Source organism: Aulonocara sp. 'chitande type north' Nkhata Bay, linkage group LG23 (genome assembly GCF_057382095.1).
Source record: "Aulonocara sp. 'chitande type north' Nkhata Bay isolate Kocher_YH1m ecotype deep benthic linkage group LG23, A_spYH_male_GT1.1, whole genome shotgun sequence".
In the NCBI taxonomy this organism is placed as follows: Eukaryota; Metazoa; Chordata; class Actinopteri; order Cichliformes; family Cichlidae; genus Aulonocara; species Aulonocara sp. 'chitande type north' Nkhata Bay.
In genome coordinates this window covers 12992070-13001740 of record NC_141365.1, presented here as the reverse complement: position 1 = coordinate 13001740, position 9671 = coordinate 12992070, and the positions used below count along the sequence as shown (strand labels likewise).

Here is a 9671-nt window from a genome sequence, read left to right as displayed (position 1 = left end):
CGTGTGAGACTCTGCCTCCTGCTGGGCTGACACGGAACAGCACCTCGGCAGGATAAACGGGAGAAAACTCCAAACAGAAAATATCTGACTCTATTATTATTATTATTATTATGCATTTAAACGATTTGCATTTTCAGTAAAGGTTTTAAACTTCTGAAGTTAATGAGATGGAACATTTTTCTCAATGCCTGACCATTTATAGTGCATTTCAGGGTCGCGGAGGTGGGCTGGAGCCTATCCCAGCTGCCATAGGGTGAGAGGCCAGGTACATCCTGGACAGGCTACCAATGAAATAAACTACAGTATATACATAGAAACACACTGAGGCATGTAATAGAATTTAATCTGTCTCCTTGGAAGGATTCTTACATTAGTAGGAAGCAAAAAGACTCCTGACAGTAATGTATCTCCTGGACGAGATTTGGTGCGTGTCTGTGTGTTTAAGTGTGGTAGGGTATGAGTTAGTGTGTGTGTCTGTAAGCCATAAAGGAACATGCAGAAAGCGAGTGCATTTCACATAACCTCCCGACTGCACGTCTGGACTGACATGCAGTTGGTCTGAGGAAGCCAGAGAACCCACACAGACATGCAAATGCCACACGGAGAGACAGACGTATAACACAGAGGAAAAGAAATACACACTTAATATCTTACAAGTTTTACTGTGACCTACAGACGTCCACAGACCTCTGCAGGCTCTCTAAATCTGTCTTTACACCAGTGATTATGTCACCACCACTGAGATCTTCTTATTTAAAAGCCTATTCTTGGTTTGCATTCAGCAGAGAAATGTTGGAAGTTACAAAGTCCCAGGATTCACTCATCTGTCCCAAAGGTTCGCACTGAATTCAGGTTTGCAGCGCCTTCCTCGAATAATCTGCAGTCAACTAAAACTTCAGGAATGTAAGGTGATTATAGATGACTTGGATGCAGTAACTTCAGGCCGTGTTAATATTTCTTTTGTTTAAGGTATTCATCCTTTATTGACAGTGCAGCTTACACATTTTGATTGTTTCTGTGTTTTATTTTCATATCTTGTACTTGTTGCATGGATTTGTGCATAAAGTCTTTTTGTTCTTCCTGGTTATATAAAATTCAAAATGCTGTATTTTGTGTTTATTATCTGATGTTTGGGGCCCTGTTTATGAGCATTTCACAAATGCCTCATTTACATGCAATCGTGTTTTCAATCGATCTGTGTAACTGTAAAAAGCAAAAGTATTATAACTTAATTATCTGTAGGCATTGCATGTCCACTTCCCTGCCTTTGACCTGCAGAGCAGTACCCAGAGACACTGCTGTAGTTTCAAATGCAGATTTAAAGGACAGAAATGACTCAGTTTGGCTTCTTTGGTGTATTTATGTAGTGATGCAACAGTACATAAATACATGTGAATTATATGAAAATACTCTATCCAAATCCCAGGCACTGTTCAAACCTTTGTGCTTTATTGGCAGTACAACGTCTGCACTGTGCGTCTGAGGAGGGATTAAAGAGCATCCATGTGTGCATAAAGAAAAGCACTGTATACACGTGGCTTTAAGTGCTCAGTAGGAGCAGAAATGTGTTATATGAATAGCATCCATTTACCGCTTACCAAGAGGATTCATGCAGATGAAGCCTGAATCGATTAGGACAAAACAATAAAGCCTCTGACTCAAGTTTAACCTTCAGAAATGGCAGATTTACCAGGCAGAGCGAAAAACACGATGCTACATCTACCAGGTCTAACATGGAGGCCCTAAAAAAAAAATCCACCTGCAAATGACACACCTGTAAAAACCTGCCGAGACACGAAGATGCTCCAGGACAAGACAGCACGTGCACTCGTGTGTGGAGATCTTGGCTTTATTTCAGTAAAGCATTCGTTCGATCATTTGTTTTGTTTTTTTAATCCAACAGATTTGATCAGTTTTAGTTCTACAACACACAAACACGGTAACAACTACTTCATATTGCAGGTATATTACGGGCTATTTGGTTAACAGAGAAGAGTACAGTAAACTTAAAAAAAACATTTTATATACAGAATATAGACATGACCTCATAACCTTGCATATGCACTGGAGCTGCTGTGATTCATACAAAAAAAAGTTATCTGATGCCTGAGCGCCCCTACATTCGTACAAACGTGGATTTGGGGAGTTTTCAGGCTGGGTCTACAAATACAACTCTGCAGAAAGGTGCAGCTTTTGTGTGTCTGACTTTTCAAACAAGAACAACAAATGACAAGTTTGGACACAGGTTTCATATTTTTGGCTGAATAAAACAAAATTTGGTATGTGAGATTTTTCTGAACGCTGAACGATTGTCCTTTTTTGTTTTAAACACAGCAGCCACATAAAAGCTCAACATCGACCTTAAGAAAGAAGACAAGTGACTTTCTCCTTCTACGCACGATTTACGACCGTTAGAGGTGCGGAGACGCAATGATTGTAGCTATGGTTATATAACTTTGGAAGAGACGCTATTTATAACAGAGGCACTTTAAAGACGTGGCGATTTGCCTCGGCGAGATTCAGAATTATACAGGAAGTGTGCACCGTATTCATATAAAAACAAAACAAAAGACATGCTAAGCTCAGATATAACGAGCAGAAGATGCTCGGAGTGTCTGTACATTTTCATATACAACATACTGAATCTGGTGACAAACTAATGTACGCTTTTCAGTATTAATTACTCAAATACAGCTGTACCACCTGCAGAGAGACAACCGCACACTCTCATTACACCACCCGAGGACTGCAGCGATAGCATGCAGGTGGAGCTCCATTTTCTGACCTTTTGAAGTGTGCAGGCAGATATTTGATGTTTAGCAGATGTTACTTTCATCAAACCTCTGAAATACTTTGAAAACTTTCACATGACAAGCGCAGACCCATGCAGCACCGCCCAGCAGGCCTCGCCGTGCGTTTGCTACATGCACTTGTTGTTTTTTCTGATCGTACAGCAGCCTCTCAGTGCCGCTCCCCTTTAACCCAGCGAAAGCACGAATGCAACAAACGTGGTTTTCCTTTGAGAGTAAAAATATCCACTGAATATGACCCATCGTATTAAAGTGAATGGTTTCAATGAGGTGTTAGTACTGGCAGGTTTATTACACTGAACAGAGACGGACGATCTCAATGCAGGAAGTGCCCAGTCTTTTCTCGCCGGTCTTTTTTTAATCCCGCACCAGCTGGTCAGAAGCTCCTCGATGATCAGTTTATGTGTTTGGTGCCAAAACATGAAAAGTCTTGATCCAGCCAGCAGAGAGCAAAGGCTGCCTCACTGGACTTAGAAGAACTCGATCAGAGAAAAACTCCAAAAGACTTTTACTCAAAAATGTTTAAGAAACTATACACAGTCTTCTGAAGTACAAAGAGAAGATAACATAAGAGGTGATTGATTATTATAGAAGAATAAGGGATTAAAGACAGACGTGAGAACGTACTGATTGTGTTACTATGAGTACACAGAAGCCCCAAAGTCAGTCGGTTTCTGCTTTCTTCCTCTTCCGCCTACGCAAACACCTGCATGTTTCCGAGCTGAGGCTGCTGAGACGCTTGCGGCATCTGCTGCGACTGCGGCTGCAGCTGCACCTGCTCTGGAATGTGTGTGTGGTGTGATGACGGCAGTGTGTGGTGGGAGTTCCCCAGAGGGGTGGGGCTGGTGGTGACGTCAGACCAGTCCGAGTTGGAGTGCGGGGAAGAGGAGGACCAGGGGTCGGGGGATTCCGGCGAGGGGGTGAGATACGGGTGCTCGCTGGGCGGGTGGGCAGAGTGGCTGGGCGTGGTGCCCTCCGAGCCCGCTGTGGTGTAGCTGTGCTGCGATGGAGGCGTTGGGTATTTATCCACCGGGCTCTGCATGGTCGGGTATGAGGGCAGAGCCCGAGACTGGCCCTCGATCCCTGCGTGGCCTCCGTGGCCGACAGTGTGTGGGTGCTGCAGGGTGTGAGGGAGCCCGTGAGCCATGGCCATCTGATCAGAGATCTGGTATATCATCCCCGGGGTGCAGTGGAGGTGCCCCGGAGCCTGCTGGGAGTGACTCTGAGTCTGGTTCTGACCCTGGGACTGCGTGACTTGCACCTGCCCCTGCTGAGGCTGCTTCAGCATGGTCTGGCCTGCTCCGGGAGTCATCATCTGGAAGGTGACGATGGGTGGCAGCTGCTCCCTGGTCACGGTGACGTTCATGGGGGTCAGCCCGACGCTGCAACCCTGGCCGTGGTGCTGGGCCATGCCGGGGTGGGATCCCGGAATCTGATGAGGAACCAGGCTGAACATGGGGCTGTATCCGTGTTTGTTCATGCTCACCCAGGTCTGCTGCTGTCCCAACATGTGGCTGACAGGGGGCAGCATCTGTCTGGAGGTGGGGCTGCTCAGCAGGGGCGGGGAGTTTGCCGTGGTGGAGACGGCAGTGGAAACGTCGCCTGCGTAGGAGTGAGGAGACTCCAAGGAGTCGACGGGCGACATGGTGACGGAGCTCTCTGGAAGGCCTCCTGCTGCCTTCACGCCATTGGTGCTTCCTGCTGCCGTGCCTCCTCCATTTCCTGCTCCCACCCCAGCACTTACAGCTGCCCCATCTCCTCCTGCAGGCTTCTTCCTTCTCTTAGCCTTCATGTCTTTCATTTCTTTGGGCCCTCCACCAACACCTCCTACTTTTGTGCCCCCGCCCCTCCTGCTCTTCTTCCCCTGTGGTCCAGGGCGCATGCCAATGTAGCCTGCTCCATTTGCTCCACACATAACAGATGAGTTTCCTCCTCCACCCATGTGATTAGGCCCATTGTGGGGACTGTGAACCAGATTGTACTGATCCAGGAGACGGACGATGTCGTGGTGCATGCGTTCTTGAGCCGTATCGCGGGGAAGCCGATCCAGATGATCAGTGATGTCGCGGTTGGAGTAGTGGTCGAGGAGAACCTGTGCCGCCTCGAAGCTGCCTTCCCGGGCTGCAAGAAACAACGGGGTCTCCTCCTGAAAGAAGCAAAGGGAGCGGTAAGCACAGCGTAAGGAGCTCCTATTTTAATACGAACAAACAGGAAAAGCAGGACCAGATCCACAGTTTGTTTACACGGTCAGTTTAACCCATACAGGGTGTGTCCCACAGCCGACACAACAAACACGGAGCAGCTTTTGAAATCTTTGACAGATAGTAGGGAGAAAATATGTTTCTGCAAATAAAGTCTGATATTTTTTCTTTACAGCTCTATTTCATAACTGTCCTTGTGTTTGTTGTGATTTATAATCAGCACATGAAAACAAAACATCTCACCTTATTGTCTTGCATGTCACGATTGGCTCCGTTCTTTAAAAGCACAAGTGTGGCCTCCACATTATTGACTGCAGCTGCCCAGTGCAGAGCAGATTTACCTAAAATGATGGGAAGATGAGAGAAGAACCAGAGCCGCATTAGCTAGAAAACTATTATTACTGCTAAAATTACAGCTAATAATGTAAACGCAGCAAGTCCCTGTGTTGGGATATGCTTGTCCTGCTAACATACTACATTAAAACTCACATCCTTTAATGAATTTATTCACACATTAAATACGAAAAGCTTCAGACAAAGAAGAGGATTAGTTTTCTGACCGTGGTCGTCCACAGCGTTGATGTCAGCGTGGCAGTGGATCAGCTCTTCCACCATGCCCTCCACAGCCAGCCTGGCCGCCAGGATCAGTGGAGTTGTGCCATCATTCATTCTGGCGTCCAGCTCCGTTGCACGGTTACGGATTAGAATCTGAAAGGGTGCAAAGACACAGTGAACAAAACGCGACTGGCCGTCACACTGATCTGCACCAGATCGCAGAGGCGTCTCACCTGAAAGACTCCCTGAGCGTCAGCCGCCACAGCAGCGTGCAGCGGTGTCCTCCCCATGTTGTCGTGGGCATTTGGATCTGCTCCGGCGTCCAGCAGCCTCTTAGCGGCGTCGGCCCTGGCGTAGCGGGCAGCCAGGTGAAGAGCGGTTTCTCCGGTACGATCGGTCTGAGCAATCAAAGACGCGCCCTGAGAGATCAGGTCCGAGATGACGCTCGGTCCCGGTTCATCTCCGCTCTCTTCCTCCTCTTCTCCATGCAGGCTGCAGTCCGGGGCGGCACTGCGCAGCGATGCCAGCATCAGCGGCGTGAAGCCGTCTGAAAGAGTGAAGATTCATTAGCGAGACAGATTTTTGAAAAATTATCAAATCTAAAGGTTTTTGTCCCCCTACCGGGTCCCTTCACATTAACGTCCAGACAATCAGTGTCCAGGTCGGCCTGAGGAGGAGTGAGGCTGATGTCAGCAGCTTTGCGATGCTGCAGGGTCCACTCTCTTCGATCTACACCTCCGTCCAGAGCGATGGGCAGCAAGGGCTTGTCTTCAGTCTATAAAAAGCAACAGATCTCAGAGTGAAACTCACAATGACCAAAGCCTTTCCGTATGCGCCAAACGTCTTTATTGTTCACTTACTCTCGGTTTCTTGGATGGAGCCTCGTCTTCCAGCCATCTCTGACTCTGACTTCCATCAATCATGCTTCCATCAGTCTTAAAATTCCTGATATAGAAACAAAAGCAGCTTTGAAGACAATGACTCTCATCCTGCTTGTATCTGTGTCATACTCTATGGTCCCCTGAAAGCTCATTGCGGTCATTTCAACAACAACCTTCTTGCATTACAGCATATATTTCACCTGAGCACACTCAACCTCTCCACCTTGTTTTACGCACACGGTGTTCATTTGTACGTGAACTCACTTCATATCAAAATCATCCTGTCCAACAGGCTCTCTCCTCTTGTCATTTGTAGCAGCCATGAAGCCGTCAGGCAGCCACAGGACGCCGTGTTTGTGTTTCCTTTTGGCTGCTAGCATCCCGAGCACCAGGATGAGCAGAATAACAACCACTGCCACTCCAATCAGAAACATCAGTGGTGGAGGTGGAGGTGGAGGTGGGGAAGAAATGCCTGAATGGTACAAAGACAAGTGTAAATACAGAGGTTTTAGTTTGAAAATGGATATAAAGCACTTATATTCCATTCATTTCTGAATGACAGATTTACTTACTGTCAACAGACACTAGAGGGTAAGGGAGGTCAGCCTTGATGTGGGCTGCTGCAATGAAGGAAGCGACTTCTTCTGTGCTTGAAAAACAGTGAGAGGGGCTCTGGGAACATTTGCGGTTATCTATTTCCAGGTGCACCTCGGAGCTGTGCAATTAAAAGTGAAATTCAGTCGCCGGTAAGCAAGAAATTTGTGATTCATTTGGCAAAGAAATGCACAGACAAGAAATTACGCGTCTGTCGTATCCTTACCCAATAACCTCCTTGTGCAGCTCCCGCTTGCTTCTCTGGGCATGTTGTCCCAGTCCCTTTGGTGCTCCGAAGTACGGCAGAACCATTGGTTCGTTGTTTTCGTTCAGCTTCACCTGAACGTTGGTGTGCAGCAGAGCTCCTAGGTAGCGCAAGAAGCCCCTCAGGTCTCCCAGCAGCTCCTTAGGCTGCAGGCGGACCACGAGAACCAGTGTGCCGCCCGCAAAATTGGCAGGAATGTCAGAACAGTCCAGGCCGTCCCAACTGCAAGCCTCCGTATTGCAGCTCGGGTCGCAGATTTTATTACCATAGTGGTCCGCGCAGTACCGGTCGTACCTTACATAGAAATCACAATCAAGAACAAGAGGTAAGGATTTGATTTTAAACACATGTTTACAGAAGAGTCAAGGGGAGAGTCACATACTTGCAGGAGGAGTTTGAGGTTATTTGGCACTCAAAGCTGTCAAAGAGGCAGCCGGGGTTGTCACACTCCTTATCGCAGCGCCCGTTCTTAAAGAGATCCCAGCAGGGAACAGAGGCCTTGCAGTTTGTCCACGGCTCCCTCTGAAGCGAGCAGTCCCCTCCGTCCCACCGACATTCATGGTTGTTACACAGATCGTCACAAACGTTGTCTCCTGCTTGCCTTTCACAGTCTTCGTACGGACAACTCCGGGGCGTCGGCGTAATCTGTCTGTTCTCGCAGTATCGTCCGGAAAAGTAGAGCGGGCAGTGGCAGCTCAACTGGAACGGGTATGCCTGGTCTTTCACGCAGGTTCCTCCATTTTGGCAGGGCAACGGACATCTCACCTCGCAGTGTGGCCCGCTGAAGCCCGACCTGCACTGACAATACAGATGGCCGGACGCTATCTTCACACACTGCCCGCCATTCTGGCATCCTTGTTTTGCACAGTCCTGCATTTCCCCACAGTCCAACCCGGTATAGCCCTATAAAACACAACATGCTGTTTAGGTGTGATAGTAAGGCAGTAGATATTACTTTATCAGGCAAACTTTTACAACAAGCATTTAGTTTCTCCTACAAGACTGTTGCTACTCTACTGTACCTGAGCCATGGTGTGGCCCTCTGAAGCAAGCATGAGAACAGACAGGGAGCAAGAGGTTAGTGCAGAGAAAAAGCACGCACTGACGTTCAGGCAGAAGAACGACAAACAGCCAACCTGCTGTTATGCTACACGCCACAGATGTGACAGTTGCCGTGGCCGTAGCTACACGGCAGCATAATCAAAGACAATCATTAACATTTATATGTTTTTATAGGCTTTTTTTTTTTTTTTAGACAAACTAGCTTATGAAATGTGACAGTGTCATCCCTCACCCTGCTCATCCAAGTACAGCAATACTTATATATGTGTAGAATAACTGATCTGTAGCCTGTGGTTACATTTCTGGAAAAACAGGCTGTATTATGTTCCTGCTGGTGTGTGAAATGAAGAGCATGTAGAGTGAAACATGAAGTTGAGTCATCTTTACAAACACAGCATCTCACCACTATCATGAGTAATTCATCCCATTATTCATTTTCTACACTGGATCAGTTTCAGAAGCTGAATGGAGGTAACCCCCTTTGCCTTTTACTGTTCCCTGCTGCTTTCTGCATAATCAAAGAAATATCTGGATTTCTTTATTAAAAACAAAGAAGGCTCGTCTTTCTCTAGCCTTATGGCTGCCTGCCATTTTCCATTTGCTGTTATCACCAGCACTTACAGGACAAACTCATGGAGGAGTGTTTAAGGAATAAGAATGAAACCAGTAGTTATTAAAAGCTGATGAGCACAACGGGCAAATAACAAGAGCTGCAAAGGCCGTATGAGGGATAAAGAGGAGATCGCTTACATTAGAAAACAGCCAGCTTTAAAGAGAACTTACACGAGGACAAGAACAGCTGTAGCCGTGCACCGAGCTCATGTTCATAGAGCAGACGCCTCCGTTGCGGCACGGACTGGACAGACAGAGATCCACCATGGATTCACAATGACGACCTGAGGAAACAAACACATTTCGTCCCCTTTTTAAAAAAAAACAGCAAAAATTACTTGTGGTGCTGTTGTGTTGTTTTCAGAGGTTAATGTGAAAATACCCGTGTAACCAAGGCGACAGCGGCACTGGTAGTTATCGACCAACTGGATGCAGTCAAGGCTGCCGTGACTGTGGCAGGGTCGAGTCTTGCATTCGTTCAGATCCCCCTCGCAGTGGTCACCAGTGAACCCCGCCGGGCAGTTGCACTTGTAACCGCCCACACCGTCTTCACATTGTCCTCCATTCTTACAGAGAGGCTCCAGAGAGCCAGGCTTGGGGGCACAGTCATCCACGTTAAATTCACACTGGAGTCCTACGACATACAGAACAGACAGCATTTAATTTGCACTCAGTTTTATTTTTAGATCCA

General features: G+C 47.3%; 1 protein-coding gene across 2 annotated transcripts in view; it reads right to left on the bottom strand.

The window, feature by feature from the left end:
- Positions 1-1828: 1828 nt before the first annotated feature.
- The window catches only part of notch2 (notch receptor 2), a 41017-nt gene continuing 33174 nt past the window's right edge, over positions 1829-9671 (bottom strand). For both annotated transcript variants that reach the window (XM_086284282.1, XM_086284284.1), the window contains exons 24-35: positions 9363-9614; positions 9152-9264; positions 7689-8209; positions 7268-7600; positions 7020-7162; positions 6712-6919; positions 6427-6511; positions 6188-6341; positions 5800-6113; positions 5572-5719; positions 5255-5352; positions 1829-4956 (exon numbers count right to left, since the gene is read on the bottom strand). In XM_086284282.1, the coding sequence (XP_086140408.1) occupies positions 3505-4956; positions 5255-5352; positions 5572-5719; positions 5800-6113; positions 6188-6341; positions 6427-6511; positions 6712-6919; positions 7020-7162; positions 7268-7600; positions 7689-8209; positions 9152-9264; positions 9363-9614 (3821 nt within the window). In that variant the 3' untranslated portion in view covers positions 1829-3504. The remainder of the gene's footprint in view (positions 4957-5254; positions 5353-5571; positions 5720-5799; positions 6114-6187; positions 6342-6426; positions 6512-6711; positions 6920-7019; positions 7163-7267; positions 7601-7688; positions 8210-9151; positions 9265-9362; positions 9615-9671) is intronic.